We start from the raw sequence: 24283 nt of genomic DNA, 5'->3' as shown, positions 1-24283 counted from the left end.
AATACCTTCAGGATACAAGCAGTTTTAACATATCTGGCATGGCTAGCAGTAATGGTAGTAGGAAATGATAAAGTGTATGTTGAACTGTAGACTATCAGCCAGCCTGAAGGCATTCTAATTCTAATTTTTTAAAATGTGCTTGCTAAACAGTTTTTTGATACCTTCTCTAGAAAAATCTGTCTACTGTTTTAAAGTTAAATATTAAGTTGGAGGTTAAGATGGCGGTCTGAGATGTTTTCCATAGTTCTAAGAACCATCTCTCAATATGGAGGGTCCAGAGGACAGAAATGGTCCGTGGAGGTAGATGGGAAAACTAGATCCATGTTAGGCTCTTGATGACACAGGTCACGGTCAATTCTCAACTGGGGAGAAAAACTGCCTAAGTTGGGGCAGGTGCACAAAAATCTAAGGAATCTTTAATCATAGGACCCCATTCTCTTGAAAGGGAAAGTGTTTCAGTCTCTCCTACTTACCCTTCCTTTCCCCTCCCTCCTTCCTAAATTACTGTCTTCTTTAAATTAACTCACCTAGGGCCTAAGTTAAAGAATCAACTTTTAGAGAATCTCTCTAGTTGCAAAGGGGAGTACTTAGATGCCTAACTTTAGGGTATGAAATGGGAGTTGGCAATAACGCAACTTCATTAGAACACTCTAGTCTTTAGGGCCGGCCCCGTGGCTTAGCGGTTAAGTGCGTGCGCTCCGATGCAGGCGGCCCGGGTTCGGATCCCGGGCGCGCGCAGACGCACTGCTTCTCCGGCCATGCTGAGGCCTTGTCCCACATACAGCAACTAGAATGTGCAACTATGACATACAACTATCGCCTGGGGCTTTAGGGGAAAAATAAATAAATAAAAAATTTAAAAAAAAAAAAAAAAGAACACTTTAGTCTTTGATTCTTATTAATTTTGGTTTGTTCAGACTAGTTTTCAGATAAACGTTTTATTAATTTTTTTGAAAACCCAGACAATATGTACAATTTTGTATGTAGGTGCAATTTTCTGGAGAGGTTGTTCATAAATTTCAACAGTAATCATTTTGCAATACATGTATCAAATCATCATGTTGTACACCTTAAACTTACACAATGTTATACATCAATTATATCTCAATAAAGCTGGGAAAAAAAAGGAAAAAATTAAGCTCTCTAAAAAACAATGATAAGAGCCAGCCCTGATGGCCTAGTGGTTAAACTGTGGTGCACTCCGCTTCGGCAGCCCGGGTTTGGTTCCCAGGCGTGAAACCACACCACTTGTCTGTCAGTAGCCACGTGGTGGTGGTGGCTTACATAGAAGAACTAGAAGGACTTACAACTGTAATATACAACTATGTACTAGGGCTTTGGGGAGGAAAAAGAAAATAGAGGAAGATTGGCAACAGATGTTAGCTCAAGGCTAATCTTTCCCAGCAAAAACAAAACAAAACAAAACAAAAAAACAATGCTAAGTAAATTTATCTACTTAATCTTTAATAATTCTATACTCTTTTAACCGAGATATACACAAAGAAACGGGGAAAAAAAATCCTCCAAACACACAAACACACACAGTGGTTCTCCCTTTTGCTACTTAGGAATTAAATTTTTATAAGATTAGGGACTCAGCATTTTTAAAAACTTATTAGTTTGGCACTTAGCTAAGAGAAGAGGCTTTTAAATGCTTATAATCTTCCATCACAACTTCCCACTATTCTGTTTCTCGGAATCACTGGAGAGACAGAATATATAGAAAGTACTCATTGCTTGGTAACACTTGCACTAGTGCTTCCTTGCCTAGATAATTGCCCTCAATGTACAAGAAGTACTACATGCACATCGATGTATGATGATGACTATTTGGCTGAAATGAAAAGCCATATCTGACAAACTCAAGAATTTTAAGTACTTCACTGAAATCTCTAAGACTGATGTTTCCCACTGAATGTTCCCTTGGGTCTTACATTTAGGTTTCTAACATCTGCTTTGAATAGATATATGTTTGAGATACAAAATATGGTCAAGATGTGTTACTTCTGTAATATAGTATTTCTGTATTGTTTCCTTATTGGCCTGGATTTCCTCACCCACAGCACAATTCATTCTAACGTGGAAAGCAAGGCATTTATATACTGGTCACAGTAAGAAAAGTATCCTCAAAAGTCATGTTTGTCTAAATAGCAAACTTATTCTATGCTGGCTTCCGAATCTTGGATTTATTCTAGAAACTGCACACTTAAATAATGTGATATAATTACCCAGGCTTTAAGAGAAAATCACCATTCTAAGAAGAAGTATTTCACTGTATGGTAACAGTGAGTACAGATTAGGCAAGGGAAGAGACCTACAGACAGTCATAAGCAGAGTAGTGGTAGAGTTCTGAAAAAGGATGAGACCAGGAATTCTGGTGAACCAGGAGATAAAAACCTTCAAAGAGTAAGCGGTATGACCTCAGAGTCTAGAGAAACTGCAACAAGGAAGGGTAGTGATTGGTACAGTTTGATGATGTGAGATTTAAAGTTGAAATGTTAGGGAAGAAAGTAGGAGAATGGTCTAGAATTGACTCTCCTGGGTCAGCTCTTATGAGAATGTTTGAGTATGTTTCATATACTCCTGATTTGTTTTTCTATCCTTAATATCTAATATTAAATATCTCTAGTATTTACTTCTACTTTTTATTCTGTTTTCCTTGTTTGAAAAATGTTTCAATTTTTAGTAGCTGTTATTATTTCATAGTTGAGAGCTTTTCTTCATTTAATATTTGTTGAGTACTATATAGCAGACACTGGTCTGAGTACTAGGGATACAGTGATTAAAAAGCTGAACAAGTTCCATGTTCATAGATCTTATAGTTTAGAATAGTTCAGCATAGTTCATTTAGCATATACTAACATCTCAGTTCCCTGGATCACAGTTTAGGAAATCCCATTCTAAGTAAGGCTGTCTATACTAATACAGTAAATCTAGTCAAAGATGGTAACTGGATATAGTAATTTTCTATAATGTATATAATATGGTTCAAGTATTTTTTTTCAGCATGAATATGTTTAAAGACTAACCACATGTTATTAGGGGGAATAATGTTATACTTTGAAAAAATTTTTTTCAATAGTGGTAAGAGAGAAAGGTACATTTCAAAGTGGTGGTAAGTTATTTTGTTCTTTATTCTTCCTTTCTATGTTGATCAAGAAAAATAAATCAGTACTAAAAGATAAAACCAGCAAATGTTAGCTGCAACATCAGAACCTTAAATATGGCACCATGAGACAGATTTTTCCAAGCCCAAACCTCATGAAAGTGGGATAATTACTCTATATTACTTAGTTCTTTTCAGTGAATATATATTTTTATATTTATTTTCAGTGAATATATATTTTTATAAGTCAAAGCCCATTACAGTAAACCTAAAGGTACAATAGCACTGAAGATATAATAGCATTGATTAAAAATTATTTAATAGTCAGTACAGATTAATCTAAAAATTTGTAATCTGTAAATAATTTGTAAAGATTGAGCAAGGGAAAAGACCTACAGATAGTTATAAGAAGGGCAGCAGGGAAGTTCTGAATATAGAAAAGACTAGGATACCAGGAACACTATGGAACTTCTTTATTGGAAGGCAAGGATGAGAAGGATTCATGCTTCCAGGTCACGGAATGACACAATCAAATATGTAGAAAAAACAAGCAAAATTCAGTGCTTCATTTAAACAACTTTCCTCAAAATTCCAATTTATTCCCTTGACTGCGTTGGACCCGGTGATTTTCTTCTAACAAACAGAATATGGCAAAAAGTGATAGAATATCACTTTGGAGATTATGTGTTATAAAAGACTGTCACTTTCATCTTGCTTGCTTGCTCTCATGAAGCAAGTTGCCATGTTGTGAGGTGCTCTATGGAGAGGCCCACACGGCAAGGAACTGAAGGTGGCCTCTAGCGAAAAGCCAGTGAGGAACTGAGACCTTCAATTCAACAGCCCATAAGGAACTGAATCCTTCCAACAACAATGTGTGTAAACTTCAAAGAGGAACCCTCCCCAGTTGAGCCTTGAGATGACTATAGCCCAGGCTGTCATCTTGATTGCAGCCTACGAGAGACCCTGAGCCACAGAACGCTAAGCCGCATCTGGATTCCTGACCCACAGAAACTGGGAGATGATAAATGTTCTGTGGCTCAGGGTCTCTCGTTGTTGTTTTAAGCTATTAAGTTTTACGGTAATTTGTTATATAGCAATAGATGATTACTACAAGGACCTATTCGCAAGGGTACTCAATAATAATAAATAGAATTTAACCAAGATTCCCCACAAGTCTTATAAATTTAAATGTTATAAATAACTTCTAGATAAGGAAAAACAAAAAGACAAAGAGGATTTTAAGTGACTTAAAGAATGATAGTGGCGACATTAGATACAGAATTCATAAATCTCTAGTTCCTTGGTTATCAAAAAGGAAGTCAAGAACACCTTTCTGTCACTTCCTGTTCCCACAGAATTTTTCATGAACATTGGACTGCAGGAACATATGTACTGCTTAGGAAAAGAAAAGCATAAAACTACATTTTTTTTTTTCAGAAATAAATTTATAATAATATCCACATGTGAGAGATGTTATTAGTCATAATAACTGATGTTCCAGACATTGTGCTAAGTAAATTATGTGTATTATCTTATTTAATTATTACAAATACCCTATGGAATAAGCAATATTACAATCTTCATTTTACAGATGAGGAACCACAGGATTAGAAAGATTAAGTAATAAAAGTTATACAGCTAGTAAATGCAACAGCTAGAATTAAATCTAAGCTTGTCTGATCCTAGGGCCTGAGCTATTTACCACTATGAAAAACTGCCTCCATTAAAAAAATAACCAAAACCCACACAACTTAGTATATATACACAGACTGTTTGTAAAACAGGCCAACAACTACAGGTTATAGGTGTAATTTTATCCTCTTTGAGAAGCACTCACAAAAAAGATATGATAACCTTACCCACAGCATTCTTAGATAAAAGGCAGTAAAGGCTCTAAAACATTATAATAATTGTAGCTAAGATTGATATAGAACTAATTATGGATCACATCATTGTTTTTATTATTTTATGTATTTTAATTTATTACATCTTCACAGCATTCCTATGGTGTAGGTAATATTATAATTCCTATTTTACAGATAAGGAAATTAATCACTCTTATGGTTAAGTAATTTGCCCAAGGTCTCACAACTAGTAAGTATTTTATGTATTTGAACACAGGCAGTCTAGCTCCAGTGTTGGTAGCCTAAACTAGTGCATTTACTCTAAACCAGTGCATTTTTCTGCCTCAAAAACCAAAAGTTAAAATGGTTTTCAGAGTTAATGGAAAAACTGCCCGTTTGGAAATCTAAATTATGGATCTAAGAACCACATTCATGGGCCGGCCCCGTGGTTTGGCGGTTAAGTGCTCGCGCTCCGCTGCTGGTGGCCCAGGTTCGGATCCCGGGCACGCACCGAGGCACCGCTTGTCCGGCCATGCTGAGGCCGTGTCCCACATGCAGCACCTAGAAGGATGTGCAGCTATGACATACAACTATCTACTGGGGCTTTGGGGGAAAAAAATAAATAAAAAAAAATTAAAAAAAAACCCCCACATTCATAGGCCAAGTCTTTAGAATTTGTGACGCAGAACACCTTGAGAAAAGTTAATCTAAAAGTTAGTGTGATGAGACTGTTAATCTTTTAAACAATGATAAAATATAAATCAGGAAAACTAAAAATGTTCAAAGTCAAAAGTTTTATTCAACAAAGCATCTGTCCACTGAAATAACTTTCTAACATGTTAAGAACTTATTAGTAGATAAGGATGTGTGGGGAAGCAAAGCTATCCTCTCCATATTCTAGTTCTTTGGTATGCTTAGTTTCATTGCCAGTAATCAGGCAGTATCTCTCATACTTAAAATATACTGAAATTATTTCTGTTTACCTCTCTGCTTCCGATTTCTACTTTCTATAATGATTTTCATATCCTGATTACAGTAGCACTGCAGTTCAATTATTCCCTTCATTCGACTTACAAGTCTGTCTGCTATCCAACTTTCAGCATTTTTTTTTTCTGGTTCTAATATTTGTAGCATTCACACCTTTGTTTCATTTCAACATTTACAGCAGTCTTTCTTTTCTCCTTTTTCTGGGTGTAGAAAGTATGTGTCAGACTGCTTTGAGAATTTGTTATAGAAAGAAGCACATATGCATATGTAGAATAGTGTTTGCATATATTTTTAGGAGTTTAGAGCCCCCTAAAGCTCACCAATTTAACTCAGGTTAAAAATCCTCCTTTACACTTAACGTGTTTACAATATAGTAGACATAAGGAATACAAACACAATGTTAACAGAAGAAGTGAATTACAAGAAAAAGGCTCCTGGTACCCAGACGTCAATCAAAAAAACATATAGAGGGTTTTATTTATAAGTATAAAATTCATAGCAAAACATATGAAGCACGCCTAACTATTTAGAATAAAGATAAGATTTGATAATGTTTTCAGGGAAAAAAATGCAAGGAAGAAAATGAGAAAACAAAATCATCCTTTTCTTTTAAATGGAATGACCACGACTATATAGCAATTGGGAAAAGAGGGTTCAAGGAACTACTCACTTTATATAAAATATTTTTTTCATCTATGGTGGCTTGTACTTGTGCTATAAAATACAATGCTGATAAGAAATCCAAATGAAAAATCCTTTACAAATACAAAAAATATGTAAATAAGAATACACACCAAATAACCATCATAAAACTCTCTTCCATTCTTGAGTTTCAAATACATCCTAATTTTGTTGTCACCTTAAATAACACTGTCCTTTGAAGGACAGTGCCATTTTTAAAGAGATTTAAAAGGATCTATTATAAAAAGATTAATCTCAAATTTCTCTGAAAATATTTGGTGTAGATAAAAGCCTGTCTATTTTCAGAAAGCTGGTCTAGACTTTGGCCCTTAACCTTGCACATGGAGTCAGAAGTCCTATAAAACTGTCAACTTGGCCTGCCATCTGTGTCACGGTTCTACACTTGAAATTATGTATTATTATAATGTGCAACATAAAAACTTTAAAAAACCAAGATATAAATAAAGAGTATCACCATCCTTTAGCGGCATCTGACTACTGAAAAATTTCAATACAAATTCATTGCAGAAATTTTAGAAAACGAAAGTATAATGATGATAATGAACAATAATAACAGGAAGGGTATTAAAATCTCTTCTTGTTGCCTGACCTAAGCATTTGGCATATACATTATTTTACTTAATCTTAACAACCCTATGAGATAGACCTATCGTTAAAAAAAAAAAAGATCTACTTTTATCACAATTTTATAGACAAAGAATTTAAGGCTATGAAAGTTACACAATCACACAACTAGTAGGCGACAGAGTCAGAAATTAAACCCAGATCTAACTGCAGAACCTGAGCTCTCATTCACTAATACGTGCTGCCCAAGAAAGAAAATTAAAACCACCTATAATCCCACCAACCAGACACAACCACTGCTAACATGAGCATTTTCTCGCTAATCCCACTCTCTCCTCTGACTTCCCAACAATCCCAATTCTCTCTCTCTTTAGGCAACCAATGTTAGTTTGGTATATTCTTCCAGACATTTTCTCCTACGAATGTGTATTCATGTATCTATACAAATACATATTTAATTTGTTAAATTACAGAAATAACGTCACGTTATACATAATGTTGCTGTGACAGGAAACTGAGGCACAGAGATGTTACAAGACATGCTCAAGATCACAAGACTAGTAAGGGGGGCTGGCCCAGTGGCTTAGCAGTTAAGTGCACGCACTCTGCTACTGGCAGCCCGGGTTTGGATCCCGGGCGTGCACCAACACACCGCTTCTCCGGCCATGCTGAGGCCGCGTCCCACATAGAGCAACTAGAAGGATGTGCAACTATGACACACAACTATCTACTGGGGCTTTGGGGAAAAAAAGGAGGAGGATTGGCAACAGATGTTAGCTCAGAGCCGGTCTTCCTCACCAAAAAGAGGAGGATTAGCATGGATGTTAGCTCAGGGCTGATCTTCCACACACACACACACAAAAAAAACAACAAAAAAAAACAAGACTAGTAAGGGGAAAATCAGAATTGAAGCACAATAAGACACATTTAAATAAAAATGACCCTGAACCTTTATATCTTTTTTTTCCTGATTATTTAGAAAACACTTTAAGATCTTGTGCTATATCTTAGGATCATCATATAATAATAACAAAATTAGGTAACATTTACGAGCATTTACTATGAACCAAGCATTCTGCTAAGTGCTTTATATTTATTAATCTGATTTAAGATTATTATCCCCATTTTTACAGATGAGGAAACTGAGGCTTAGAAAGATTAAGTGACTTGCCTAAAATCACATAGCTAATAAGTAATGATGTAGGCAGAAAAGTTAGATGTAGAATGAATCTGTTCTCTTATTTTGGGGATTGTTTTATTGAAATCACCGATATCAGCTGTTTACCCTAAAAACAGAATATAGCCCTGTCTCATACTTAAAAACGGAATTTTCTGCTTTTTAATTTAGGGGTAGGCAAGGAGTGTTTATGGAATTTACACAGTAATAGAATTAAAGGCAATGTATTTCTGGACTACATTGTGACCACTTCAAGAGTTCAATAATAAATCCTGCTTGTGACCCTACACCAATCACTTAAATTCTTTAGGTCTTAATTTCCCCACTGTAAGACAGTTATCCATCACAATTCACTTAACATTCCCTACTCTGGTAGTTCATTTACGTAACAACAGTTATGTATCAGTCATTTCCATGGTTTCAGTTGCAGAACCAAAACATACTGTTTACTGGTATTTTTCTCACATTTTCTGCAAACAACAAATCTAATTTGAGGAATAGTAAAACTTAAATTAGGTACTCTGAAATCTAATGCTATGTAGACTGAATTTCTCAATTTATTAGACAAATATTTTGGATCATTCAGCTCTATCCCAGTGTAGCTTTCTCCAGACTTTGCAGACCAAACATCAATGACTTGCTCTGGTTTGCTCCACAATTTCCTTTTACATGTAGGACAACATTGAAAACTAGACATGGGTACACAAATACCAGGTACAAAAAGACAAACCAAGAAAAATATATGTCCATTTCTCTGACACAAAAGTTTTATTCTTCCAACCTAAAATACATGCACCAAATGGCTGAAGTTTAGATAATACAGAAACAACATCCCCAATTACTCCTCAGAAGTCAACAGCAAAAATGAACCCTATAGATTTCCAGCACTGTTTATTGGATTGCTTATAAGCAGCCTGCAGCAGCCATGTAACCCAGTTGGTTCTCAAAGTGTGGAACCTCAACCAGCAGCTTCAGCATCACCTGGGAATTTGTTAGAAAAGCAGGCTTAATGAATCAGAAATTCTGGGGTGGTACCAGCAATCTGCATTTGAACATGTCCTCCAGGTAATCCTAAAGCCTAAAATTTGAGAACCACTGCACTAACCTTTAGCTTATGATTGTTGCCTCTGTGAGATATACTATTTTCCTAAATTTTCATGTGATAATGAATAAAGCAGGTGGACAAGAAGATATCAGACACTAGCTTTAATTGTATTATTATGTATGAGTATGCAATAAAATATGATCATTGTTCTATTACTATATCCTGTGTAAGAGAAATTCAAAAAGAATGGATTGTTATTCGCTTGCTTTATGAAGGTACTGAACACATTTGTTTATCATTAATTTTTGGTACTATGTAGAAGTTAATAGCTTCAACCCTCAGGTCACTACTCATCTCAGTAGAAACTTATTTTCAGAGTTTAATAAATTTATTATAAAAGAGCAAATCACTAAGAAGTTTCTGTGCTTTAAACCTGTTTCAGATAAGAAAAGGAAAGACTGCTGAGCATGGCAATTAACATTTTGTCAAGATATTTTAGTTTTTTCCTGGTTTTCTGAAAATCTTAGCTGACGTTTAGTTTGGTTCAATTCCAATCCAGTAAAGAATTCATGCTTGTGGAAAATATATGTAAATAAGAACATGGATAAGATTTTTCATACTGATTCAGTAATGGCATTCCAACAAACAGCAGCTACCTTGCTTCTTGACAATTACAATAGCCAGATTAGATTAAGGATGTGAGACAGGCAAACAGGAAGTAAAAGATTAGTCTCCCCAACAATCATTCTGATTTGCAAATCTGGAAAAAACAGAAAGGCCTTTGATAGGGCTTCTCTTCCAAAACTCAATGCAGCAATAGAGAATTCGTGCATTTATTTATTTTACTTTATTACACTTAAATTTGCAGGAAGAAATGGAAAGCACAATATTCCATTGCCCAAGAAGTGTGACAATACCTCAAAACACGAAAAAGATTCTTCTAACAACGTGCTTCAGTGCCATTTAAAGAGCTATTTTGTTCCTTTTAGAAATAGAAAAGCTGGTTCCTAACACATAACTGTGATTGACTTAAAAATGAATAGTCATCTACAACAGTGGATGAAGCCCAGGGTTCTGCACCCTGAAAGTGAAATCCCCAAGGTCTTTCAATATTCAAAACTCATTCATAAAATCAAATGTCTCTGATTTGGTTTTGCCCAAGGTTTCACCTACTGTCTTTTTTTTTTTTTCTTTTAACATATCTTATCTGGCTTCTAAGGTATATTATCCTGACATTTCAGGTTAGAGCTACTGATATCTTTCCTAGAACTAAAAATCATTTTATTCTGCCGACCCCTAATGCTGTAAATATGTAGTGGCTGCATTCACTGTGGTTTAACATCAATTTTAACAAACAGAAATAAACAAAAGACCTAAAACCAAGTCTCCTAAGGTCCTTTACTAAAGTTCTGATCTGTGTACTCAACTAGAGCTGTGAACATTTCTGCCACAGCTCTATAGACTCACTGCAGAGCGAGTGTAAAGGATGTTGCCAGGCAACTCATCTAAGTTTAGAAGAATCTAAGCATTGATAATGAGTCTGTCAGTTTGGCTCCCACACAAGAAGGATTTTAGCGAACTCCCACATGTGCTTACAGGTCATTCATGAGAAGAGGTATTTCTAAACGTGAGTGTCCAAGAGTTCAAATCAGGAAGCTATAATGTTTCTTTTCAAATTCAAGTTTAATGTTTCCAACATCACAACTATTTTCTATAACTGTCCAGAAATCCAATAGGGATTAGGCAAAATAGGTCATATATAAAGTGCTAGTGTTGAATTAACACTTTTATTCATATCTTTAACATTCCTGTTTGCACAAGGCCAAAGCAAAATTTCAAGTATCTCAAATCATGAAAATCACCCTGAAAACTATTTATCTACCAAAATTATTTTAACTCTTTTGAAAGTTATCTTTGAAACTATTTTCAATACTTACTCTCATTATTTATATCAATAGTCAAAAAGGATGTTCAGTAAAAAGTATGTTCTAATAAGGAAAATACGTGATCAATTGCAAAAGAGGTAACGGATATGTTTTTATGAATAGTATACATGCAAAATACTGCTCTGCTGGATGGACCTGATCCAAACCTCCCTCTTTCAAAGCACACACTTTGCATGCATGCTTACCAGGGCAGTATGCATCCACGTCCAGTTTCTGAGCTGAAGTGAGAGTTGGTGAGCCAAGCTCGGATTCTGGAATTCGTGGGCTCTCAACAAACTTTGCCTTCCTCAGAGGGGCTAAGGACAAAAGAAGAGACAGAGAGAGAGGGAGAGGGGGGAAAAAAAAAAAAGAGAGAGAGAAGAAAATAGAAAGGAAGGAAGAAAGAAAAAGGAAAGAGAAACAGAGGGAAAGGGAAGGGGAAAGGGAAAGAGAGAAACATAGAGGGGTCATGAGTAAGGGGAACAGCAGGCAACAGATGGAAGCACTTAAATGAATGACACACTCTGTCAGACTCAGATCAGGTTACCCTATTTTTTGTGCCAGAAAAAAAATAAATGGCATTCTTCATAGAGGAGATGGGTCTTGTTAAAAAGTCACCACAAACTGGACAAGTTAAAATCTAATATTCAAAACTATGAGCATAAGGTGTAATTGTCTATTATCTGTAGCTATTTTCTCTCTCTTTATAAAACAAAGAGCCTTTTTATTTTGTCTTCTTTTGCCATTAAATATAGGTATTAACTGAGGAAAGTACAGAACTATGTTTTAAGATTTTGTTTATAATAATTGTAATCAAAGGTTTTCTTTATCCAGAAATAACTACAACACTGTTGTGATTAAATACCGTAAGTAGGATTGATTTACCTAGCTTAACAAGGAAAGCAATCACCTGATTGTTCAACTATTGAGATAAGAAGTCAAAACTGCTAGTGGACTAAAAGATATTAACTAGGCCATGCCAGTTTGACACTGGATGCTAAACAGATGTGATTTAGTTACAAATATAACCATGAGGTCTATGGAATAATAATATTCCATGTCATAGAATCCATTCATTCTTGTAAGGAATGAAATATAAAGTATAATTCAAAAACAAAGTTTTACTTACTGAAAGCTCGTATAAATTTTATTTACTGATTTTTAGGGGGAACAGTTAAGGAACACTATTGAAATACATTTAAATAATCAGTTAAATATATTTAAAGTTAAAATTATGAAGATGCTTTGGTACTTTCAAACTGAGTTCTATTAAATAAACTATAATAGGGTGCAAGTGCTTAGCATAGTATCAAAAGTATCAGTTGAATCTCAAATTGATTTGTATGCATTATATATTATTGGCATAACTATAGGTGTCCAAGACATGTGAGTGCTTAAGATCACGTTACTTTTTTCAAAAGTTTCTGCATGTTCTTCAAAATCCTCATCTATTACTGATGCACAAGAGATTCTAAGTTATTCCTAAAAGATCCTCTAAAGAGTAATATAAAACTTTGTCATTATAATGACCAGAATTCTCCTCTACTTTCTTTGGAGGATAAAAATAACAAAGTATTTTAAAAATATAGAAAATACTTTTGAAATGTGCCAATATCAAAACCTATAGACAGCTAAATCACAATTTAAATCTTAGAGTGTGTATGTATACTTTAAGTGCATATTAAAAAAACAAAATAAAGCCTGTTACTATCTCCATGGCAACAGAGGCTTAAGGGTGCTAACAGAATGGCTTTCCACCAAAAGTAAGCTTTGGAAGAGCAGAACTCTCACCTCTGCTAAGAGTCTAATATTTGAGCCTATTTTTTAAAATCACTATCACAAATGAAGATTTCAAGTGATTTATATGCGTATCTGCTGGCTACTAATAGCCAATATTAGAATCTCTTTCATTATGATCTCACCAATTGATTCAAAAACAATGAAACACTTTATTTACCCAATATTGCTTAGTACTGGAGAAATTATTATAATTTAATTTTGAAAGCTCTTAGGTCCTTAGAATTTTATTAATACATTGTCATGGCAACAGAATATCTATTTTACCTGCTGAGTTCTGACAAAGACAGCACTGGTCCCCACTCAAGGGACTCCAGATATCTAAAAATCTTAATAAGAATTTTTATGATGAAATTTGGATTAGTAAACAGATGGAAATCAGCAACTTAGGGTAGATATGTAAGGAAGGAACTGAGGGATGGCAGGAGAAATTGAGGGAGAACTGAGGAATGTACAGGAATTATTAGATGGAGTTGAGGAGAAAAATCAGAATCCTAGAGATCTGTGAAGCTCAATGCCATGTAGACTTCTCTATTTTCCCTTCTCAGAGAATTCCAACTGAGGTTATCTTTATAGCTCATAGTGGGCACTTAATTCTTTTTTCTACCTTCATTTCTCCCTCATCCATGCGATACTGTATGTGACTAATAATGAATTTGAATTATTTTTTTAAGGTAGATTATAACATTGCTCTCATCCAAGTTATAGAACAGTAGCATTATCCGTAAGTCAATCAAACAGGGGTGGTACAATCACATGTATGACAGATTGCCCAATAGTCTTAATACTGCTTGGTGGAGAATATAAAAGGTCAACTTGGAACACAGTATTTTGCTTGGAAACCTAGAATTTTAAGATACTTCATTGTAAAAAATGGTATATAAGATGATTCAGATGGATAAGAGAATTCTATGTCAAAAAGGTTTACCACATAGTAAAAAAAAAATTAAAAAGTGGTTGAAATGAGATGGGTAGGACCCTAAAACCAAACCAAGTATTTTATTGTGGTGTAAGAGGTAACAGGAAACTACTGCTCTGAGAAGTGATCAGCACCAACACTAGGAACGTGATTCTTATAAGACACTTGAGTTTAGGAATCTGGCAGAGGTTGAGAGGAAGGATGCATATCGGTTAAGAGTATGGGCTTAGATATTTCAAAGATTTAGGTCTTGGCTCCAGTACTTATTAGAAGTAAGAAACTGGGCAAGTTACTTAGCCTTTCTAAGCCTCAGTTTTCTCACAAAGTGATAGGATTGTTATGAGGCTTAACTAATTCCAAGCATGTAAAGTACTTAGCACAGTGCTTGGATATGGTGATATAGCTCACCTATGAGTTTATTAAGACATAGAGCAGGGAGACCTACGGCCATGTAAAACAAAGTAAGCAAGTGGTTTCAAGACATTGTATGGAGAGGCAGTATAACATGGTAGCATAGCAGTGAGGGGTTGGAGAGCATAGGCATTAAGGGTCTGGGCTCTGAAACCAGAAAGCCTAAGTTAGATTCCTTTCTCTTCCACTTTTTCCTAGCTGTGAGAACCTTTCTGTGCCTAAGTTTCCTCATCAGCTGTTTGAGGCTAAATACAGTACCTATACACATGGCAGAGTTGTGAAGACTATAATAATTAATTCAAATAAAATGCTCAGAACAGTGCCTAGCACAGAATAAATCCTCTGTAAATGGTAGCTGTTATTATTATTATTATTTTTGCTGCTGTTGTCATCATCATCACCATCACAGATACAGCATGATTTGGAAAGTCTGAATTGTGTGTGTGTGGGAGGGCAGGGGTGAAAAAAAAAAAATCTAAGATACCCTGGGGGATGATAAGAACAGTGATATCACCAATAATTTTTTAAAAATTGAGAAGGAGGGCCGGCCCCGTGGCTTGGCGGTTAAGTGTGCGCGCTCCGCTGCTGGCGGCCCTGGTTCGGATCCCGGGCGCGCACCAACGCACCGCTTCTCCGGCCATGCTGAGGCCGCGTCCCACATACAGCAACTAGAAGGATGTGCAGCTATGACATACAACTGTCTACTGGGGCTTTGGGGGAAAAAATAAATAAATAAAATTAAAAAATTAAAAAAATTAAAAATTGAGAAGGAAATAATGTTGAAGAAAACATGTTATGCCTTGAAGGTGGTAGAATACCAAAACCAAAATGATCTAGGTTAGACAATGAGAAATATGTGGTACAGAAAGAAAGTTAAACGGTATGATTTAGACTGCTGGTTCTTAAAATATGGTGCCTGGACCAGCAGTATAGCATCACCCGAGAATTTGTTAATAACGCAAATGATCGGGCCCCACCTCAGATCAGCAGAATCAAAAACTCTAGAGGGTGGGGGCCCAGCATTCTGTGTTTAGCAAGCCCTCCAAGTGATTCTGATGCATGCTAAAGTTTGTGAACACTAGATTGGAGAAAGACTTCTATAAATACCATATGCATAGCAGATCACTAAGAAGACTTTCCTAAGAAAAAAATTGTAATAAAATATAAATCAAGGCCTCATCTCTGAAAGTATTAATGTCTATGGTAAAAGTTAGGACTTCTTTTTAGTCACTCTTTTAAGCAATATAACTCTTGTGTTATGTTTTTTAAAAAAGAGTCCCAAGTTATAAAGTATCCATCATTTGGGGCCTATTTTGAGAGAGACCAATACTGTCTATACACACTAATTCTTCCCAAGATCCCTGGGAAGGGGGTGACAAATAAGAGCAATCAGATCTATCACTCAGGAATGTTAATAGTGAAAGAGAAAATCCACCTACAGAGGCTCCTTTGTAAACTGGAATGCTGTAGATGATGTTGAAGCACACCTAGTCCCAGCAAATATAAAGGCTTTAAAACACAAATTTCTAATAACTGTTGAAGTATTTGTCTTTGATAAAGGTTATAGCAGAGGGGAATTTTTAGGAGGAAACTAGCACAAGACTCGATAATCATGGGAGAATGGTCTGAAGGCAGAGCAAAATAAAGCAAAGATCAGGAAAATGAGGATGGAAGGATAAATATAAAGATGAGCAGAACAACATAAAGTATCAAGAAAGTACTTTCACAAAGTTGATTTTGAGATAAGCATATTCAGTAAGGTTAATTTAAAGACAAATTAATTATCAAATGTGAAAGGAGAATAAAAAGATTTTAGCTATAGGCAAGGAAAAGAAATACAAGGCATTCAAATTAGAAAGGAAGAAGTAAAATTATCTCTGTTCACAGATGACATAATCTTAAATATAGAAAATCCTAAAAATTCCAACAAAAAACTGTTAGAACTAATAAGTGAATTCAGCAAAGCTGCACAAACACAAAAACACACTAACAATGAACCGTCCAAAGAAGAAATTACGAAAACAATTCAATTTAAAACAGCAACAAAAAGAATACTTGGGAATAAACTTAATCAAGGAGGCTAAAAGACTTGAACACTGAAAACTACAAAATGTTCTTGAAAGAAATTTAAAAAGACACAAATAAATGGAAAGACATCCCTTGTTCACCAACTGGAAGACTTAATATTGTTAATATGGCAATACTACCCAAAGGATCTATAGATTTAATGCAATCCCTACCAAAATCTCAATGACATTTTTTGCAAAAATAGAAAAACTCATCCTAAAATTCATATGGAATCTCAAGGTATCCTAAATAGCCAAAACAATGTTAAAAAGAACAAAGTTGGAGGTCTTACACTTCACAATTTCAAAACTTACTATAAAGCTACAGTAATCAAAACAGTGTGGTACTGGCATAAAGACAGACACAACAGACCAACAGAATAGAACAGAGATTCCAGAAGAAAACCCTATGGTCAAATGATTTGACAAATGTACCAAGATCATTTAATGGTTAAAAGATAGTCTTTTCAGTAAATGGTATTGGGAAAATTCCCTATCTACATGCAAAAGAATGAAGTTGGTGGGCCGGCACCGTGACTTAGAGATTAAGTGTGCGCACTCCGCTGCTGGCGGCCCGGGTTCGGATCCCGGCGCGCATCAACGCACTGCTTCTCCGGCCACGCTGAGGCCGCGTCCCACATACAGCGACTGGAAGGATGTGCAACTATGACCTACAGCTATCTACTGGGGCTTTGGGGGGAAAAAAAAAATAAATAAAATCTTTAAAAAAAAAAAAAAAAAAGAATGAAGTTGGACTCATCTTACACTTTATACAAAAATGAATTCAAAATGGATCAAAGACCTAAATGTAAGAGTTAAAGTTATAAAACTCTTAGACGAAAACATATGAAGAAAACATTTGAACTACGTAAGTGTTAAGGAAGTAGAGAGAAACAGTAAAAAATTTATCTGGAAAGAGAAAACTATATTTTAAAAAGTTTTAACAAAGTTTTCACAGGCAGAATCTTATATTCACAATATTTTAGTTCCTAAACATTTATTAGAAAATAAACCTTTGGGTACCATGAATTTCCTGGAGGGGGGGTGGAGTGGGAAAGAAGGGTAGAAGGAGAGACATTATTTGTGACACTCTGTATTTCCTCCTTCTTAATCCCCAATCTACGGTGGATTTAAAATCTGGAAATAGGTGGGAATAGCATCCTTCCAATCTATCCAATGTCCTGATTACTTCTTGTGATTGTGCTTAAATGGACATAAAGTACACCTTGAAGAAAGAAGGAATGCCAAGGAGCTTTTCCTTTTTAGTTATGCACCTCCCTCAAAACAGAGAGATCAAAAACAAAGTTAAAAAAAAAGAGAGAAGAGAAAGAAAAACCAAAAGAATTCGATAATTTGACATACGCTAGATGTAAGTGAAAAGTAGATGAAGAGAAAGAACTGTAATTCACATAGTTCCTTGCTTTTTTGCAAGGAGAAAGTATCTATCTATTGAAAAGAAAAAACATATAAAACAAACACCCTAGATACAATGCAGAAAGAGGAAATCAAAATTCGATCTGACAATCTTTATCAAATAAAGGTTAGTCTTCTGTAGAAATAGTTTCTAACTTATTATAATAGAAAATAAAACTTTACCATTCTAAAACCAATTACAAAATTAATATATAGCTGTAAAGAATCTTCCCAGTTCTTTTTTTCTGATTCTTCTATGAAAGTGTAAAAAATGAAGTATATGTTTTATAAACTTCCCTTTTCCCTGCATCTTCCCCACATACCATGTTATCTTCCTTAGTCTCCCTACTCTCCCAACTCTAAACTGTTGCTGCATATTGTTTTACACCCATGTTATGCTGTGAAGTATCAAATAATTGGAATGCATTTATTTTAAATCTGAATAAAGTAATATTAGTATAACTAGAAATACAATATGCATATATTTTCTTGACAACGAACTATTAGAGATCTGATTTCTTTGAAACCTATACAATTATAAGTGAAGTATAAAATGTGTGCAGTGTGGGAAAGTAAAGTCATCTATGTTCACCAATACTACAAATATCAGTTTGTGTGTGGCCACTAGTTATCCATGATGGGCTCTCACATGAACTTTCCCTATCTCTGTTGATCATAGTGAACAGTTTAACGAAGGAGGAAATCAGAATTCATTTTATCTGAGCAAAAAAGCAACATTACATAATTTTACCACTTCCAAGAGTAACAGCAACTTTATCTATTTTTTTTAAAAAAATCGAAAAGTAGCTGATCAGCAACAACTTATGGCACTATGATCCCACTGAAAAGAAGGGGCTCACTTGAACATAATGCAAAAACTACAGAAGCTATCCAAGTGTAGAGAAAACGTTCTCTCTGACTTTCAGTCTGTTGAAAACAGCAATTTGAATATCAAAATAAGTTCTTTCAAAGAAAGTACCTACTACCTGAAGACTTTAATACTAACTTCCTAACAATGAAAACAAAATACTCTAAGCGAACAAAATCTAAATAACTGAAATGCCATTAATAATTTTAAATTCATAAATAATTCAATAAACGATGGAACAACTACTCACTAACGGTGACACAGCAAACTGCTACAGAGAAATTAAAAAAAAAAAGGAATTTCAGAAGGTACATTGGCATACTTATTTATCTACAAGTAACAACTTCAAAGCAATGGGTTATCACAAACTTATTCACAAAGTTGTCTACTGACCAAAATAAAGAGGTTGCAATATCACGGCTAAATGCTGCACTTTCTTATAGTTGTGAGGTATAAATTTATATATAGACACATATTGCTGAAAACTCTAATACAATTATGAATCTAATTTATTCCTATTTAATTTTTCATATTTAAGGTATCCTCTTATTTAAATAATCTTGTGAAAAAACACAACATAACAAAGGTTGCCCTTCTACTAGAGATGCTAATATGTAAAAACAAAAATAAAGGCAACAGGATACATTTTAGGGATTATCATAATCATTTGACAATATTAGGATACTTCACTAACATGAAAATTGATATTTACTCAAAATGTAAATTTAATGCTGAATGAAATTTTCACAAAGACTGAAATTTTTAAATTGAGAATTATTTTGTTAGAAAACTGCATGTAACCATTTGTAAACAAATTCCATAAAATGTATGAGAGATCTTCCATTCAATCCAATAAATGCTCAGCTTATGCTTTTAAAAAGTTGAAAAAGAGTAAACTAAACCTCAAATCAAGCAGAAAAAGGAAATAATAAAGATTAGAGCAGAAAGCAATAAAACAGTAAATAAAAAATTGAGAACTGCAATGAAATCAGAATTTAATCCTTTGAAAAGATGAACAAAATTGAAAAATCTTAAACTAGACAGACTAAGAAAAACAGCAAACACACAAATTACCAAAATCACAAATGAAAGAAGGGCTATCACTGTCAACTCTACAGAAATGAAAAAGATTATAAGGGAATGTTATGAACAACTTTATGCCGACAAATTAGATAGCTTAGATGAAACAGACAAATTCCTAAAAAGATATAAATGATCAAAACTGATTCATTAAGAAATGGAAAATCTGAATAGATCTATAACATATAAGGGAATTGAATTAGTAATTAAATGTCTTCCCAAAAAGAAAAGCCCAGACCTAATTGACATCACTGGTAAATTCTATCCACTACTTAAAGAAGAAATAACAGCAGAAAATTAGGGAAGAAGTTGGGACAGGGGCAAATGACCTAGAAAAACAGGTTATTTTAGATACATGTGGCTAGATTTTATATCAACAGTCTATAAGAAATCTATAGTGATATTTATTTGATTTATGAATTTAGTTTATTCTTATTTAGTTTAATCATTTAAATAAATATCATCACACTTTGTTTTAAAAATTAGTTAATATGACACCATTTTAAGTTTTATCGCATAAAAAAGTTTTTAAACTAAGCTTTTTCCAACACTATATCTATTGCTGATAGTTTTCTTATAAAGCTTTACAAAAAAAATTATAATTTTGCTCTTAACTTATTGGTAATTCAAAGCAGAATGAAGTATAAGAAAATCTTGTAAAAAGAGCATTTCAATAGTAGAGAAATATGCTTAAACTTTGTTTTAGATCACTGGGAAGGGGTAATTCTGCCTGGGACTTGTATAGTCTCTTTTGTTAGTTTGTGAAACTAACTTCTTGCTAGAGCCCAATTCTAATGCTAGGGGGTACATAATCACTCTAAAAACAAATATTTCACTTTCAAAAAAGCTATGCAACAAGCAATAAAATTTAACAGCTAACATTTGTGTAACAGTTTTACACTTTTATTTACATTTTTACCTAAATTCATTTGACCTTCATAATTTTTCTACGAGGAACACATTAACCCTGTTTTATAGATGGGAAAACAGAATCATAAGATCTCTTGCCCAAGATCACAGTATTTAAGTGGTAGATTACACACTCATATCCAGGTCTTTTGATTTAGAATATTAAACTGTTTCATTTATAATAGTGTTGTTCAAGGCGTGGGACTCGTATTAGGAAGAGATGATTTTAAATGACCTATAAAAATGGCAGTAGAGGGGCCAGCCCAGTGGTGTAGTGGTTAAATTCACATGCTCTGCTTTGGTGGCCTGGGGTTTGCAGGTTCGGATCCCGGGCGCAGACCTATGCACCGCTCATCAAGCTATGCTGTGGCAGCATCCCACGTAAAAAAAAAAATAGAGGAAGATGGGCACAGATGTTAGCTCAGGGCCAATCTTCCTCACCAAAAAAAAAAAAAAAAAAGGCAGTAGAGCCAGCTCTGAGGGCCTATTGGTTAAAATTCGGCGTGCTCAGCTTTGGTGGCCCAGGTTCAGTACCCAGGCACGGAACCACACCACTTGTCTGTCAGTAGCCATGCTGTGGTGGCGGCTCACACAGAAGAACCAGAAGAACTTACAACTATACTCAACTATGTACTGGGGCTTTGTGGGGGAAAAAGGAAGAAAAAAGGAGGAAGATTGGCAACAGATGTTAGTTTAGGCCGAATCTTCCCCTGCAAAAAAAAATGGCAGTAAATAGCTTTGAATTACATAGCACGGTAGACTTTACTAGTGCCTACCAATATCCTGGCCTCCGTTCTTTTCTAGGCACAGGGGTGACTACAATTGCCAGCTCCTGTGAAGTTCAGGAAGGACTATGGGACTGATTCTGGTTTATGAAATAAGAGCAGATGTGACATAGCTCCTGCACGATTCTACAGTCTGTCTCTTTCTCTGGCACAAAAATCACAGAGAGTCTCATGTTGCGATAGTGGAGATACAAGATTGAAGCAGTCTGGGTTGCTGTGTTAGTGCATAAAGGACAGCTGTTCTGGAGAGGTGCCCAGGCTTGCCTGATAAACTAGAAATAGACCTTTGTTGTGTTAAGCCACTAAGATTTTAAGGTTGTTTGCTATGACAGCATAATCTAGCCTATTCTGACTAAGGAAATAGCTACAGTGTTATTCCCTTTTCAATTATCTTTCAGTCCTTCTGAATATGTCAAGAAGAAAAGTTTAATGTGGTGCTAATACTAGCTAATTCTTTTTAACAAAGAGGGAGAAGAGTTTAGCTTCAGAGCCATTTGAAGGTAAAGTATTTAGCCAGAATTAATGTTCTAGTTAATCTTATAGCATGTGATACTGATTTTCCAGTTTGACGAGTAATGTAAAGTTTCTTTTAAAGTAAATTTATATAAATAAAAACATGAAATTCAAAGAAAATGTTAGCTAAAAAAACGTATAGTTATAAGAAGGTATGACAAAAAACATGAAGATGCTATGCTAATGAATGAAATTTCAGAAACAATGCACTGTACCAAACTGTATCTCGATAGGGTAGCTCTTGATTTAATCCTCTATTTTCTGTCCATTCTGTATTGAGTTGTGAGCAAAATATTTAGGTAACTGCATCTAAACTGGTATCCAGTACGAAGGGATAGAACTGATAAAATATTTTTAGATAATAAGAATAATCTACTATAGTCATGATTGGGCTATTGGTTCAGCATTAAAGACAATAAGAAAATCAGGAGGGCCGGCCCCGTGGCTTAGCGGTTAAGTGCGCGCGCTCCGCTACTGGCAGCCTGGGGTTCGGATCTCAGGCGTGCACCGATGCACCGCTTGTCAGGCCATGCTGAGGCTGTGTCCCACATACAGCAGCTAGAAGCATGTGCAACTATGACATACAACTATCTACTGGGGCTTTGGGGGAAAAAAAAAAGGAGGTGGATTGGCAATAGATGTTAGCTCAGAGCCGGTCTTCCTCAGCAAAAAGAGGAGGATTAGCATGGATGTTAGCTCAGGGCTGATCTTCCTCACAAAAAAAATTTAAAAAAAAAGAAAAAAAAAAAAGAAAACCAGGAGATAACAGGTGTAAATGGAGAAAATAAATTAGTAAGTTAAAAAAAAGACTTCTCATCTGAATAGACATAGTCATTTGAGCAATCTAGTCCTTTGATTAGATAATCAGAGCAGTCTCCCATAAATTTTTTTGGCATCTTTTTGGGAGGGCCAATCCAGTTCTACATACTTATAATAGCCACTGATGGCACAGTCAGAGGTCAAAAGTGGGCAAAGAGGAAGCAAAGAGTGAATCAGCTGTACGTACAGTACACAATCTCTGAAGAATCTACATAGAGGGTTAATTTAATGTGGCATCCTTAGTCAAGTGTGGTATGTCCATATAGAAAAGCTTTAGTTATTTTGTTAAATTGAGAGTAAACCATGAGGTCGTTCTTAGATGTGAATTGGTGATTAGTGAGTTCTAATACTCACAGTTTCTAAATTGTGCTACTACACTTCAAAATATGTGAAAGGTCTCATCTGCTCACTCACCAAACTTGGCACAGAAAGAAAAACCTTTGAAAAATTTGCCTCTGGTCATGAAGAAAGAGAAAAGGAAAGACAGATAAGATGGAGAAGAAGAGCAAGTATTTCATTTCAGGGAGATAGACGGAAGGATACAAATTAACAGGGAGCTAGGGACAGGATGTGGGAGTACGCAGATTAAAGCAGCCCTTCCAAGAGTTCAAGCAGAACAAGAGCTAGCACCAGAGCCAAAAGGAAGAGAGCAGTGTTTTCATCTTAATGAACTGGTGTACATAAAAACTGGTTGAAAAAGACTAAAGTTGCTTAAGCTCACTTTTAGACTTACATATTTGCAAAAATTATGGTCCTCTCTCAGAGACATACCACCGGTTACAGTATAATCATGTTTCCTTCTCTATTAGGGCAGGCCAAGAGCTAAAACAAACAATCCTAAAATCTCAGTGGCTTAAGACAATAGAACAGAGTTCTTACTCAATACAAGTGTTCAATAGGAAGGTCCTTATCTTAGAGCCTCAGAGTTCGCTGGTGAATTCTCTGCATCAAGCTAAAGACCAGGGGGAAAAAGGGAAGAATTGAATATATATAAAGGTTTTATAGCATAGTCTGGAATTGGCATACGTTACTTCCATTCATATTATTCAGTTGCATGATACACTTATCTGCAAGAAGGCTGGAATATATAGTTTAGTTGTGTGAGCAGGAGGACAAGGGGAATAGGTTTTGGTGAACACATAGTATTCTTTGCCATATTCTACATAACAGCTTTGAAATTCATAAAAGTTAGATGCAGAACTAATGAACAAAGCAGGAAATTCTGTATAAATTTAGCCCCTTTTCTTTTAAGTGGGCTGAACATACATCATCAAAAATTAGGATCGGCCTAAATCTACACATTTTTTTTTCATTCAAATATAATGCTTTAGATTATGGTGCCTAGAATAGTGT

General features: G+C 35.1%; 1 protein-coding gene across 8 annotated transcripts in view; it reads right to left on the bottom strand.

Annotated features, from left to right (window-relative positions):
- Window positions 1-24283, bottom strand: part of TANC2 (tetratricopeptide repeat, ankyrin repeat and coiled-coil containing 2) — a 402214-nt gene that overhangs the window by 185838 nt on the left and 192093 nt on the right. For 3 of the 8 annotated variants that reach the window (XM_087441368.1, XM_087441370.1, XM_087441369.1), the window contains exon 5: window positions 11557-11667. The exons of the other annotated variants lie outside the window; for them this stretch is intronic. In XM_087441368.1, the coding sequence (XP_087297494.1) occupies window positions 11557-11667 (111 nt within the window). The remainder of the gene's footprint in view (window positions 1-11556; window positions 11668-24283) is intronic. 8 annotated transcript variants of the gene reach the window in all.

This window comes from Ceratotherium simum, chromosome 16 (genome assembly GCF_057802395.1).
Source record: "Ceratotherium simum simum isolate JZ-2026a chromosome 16, ASM5780239v1, whole genome shotgun sequence".
In the NCBI taxonomy this organism is placed as follows: Eukaryota; Metazoa; Chordata; class Mammalia; order Perissodactyla; family Rhinocerotidae; genus Ceratotherium; species Ceratotherium simum.
This window is presented reverse-complemented; position numbering and strand designations above follow the sequence as displayed.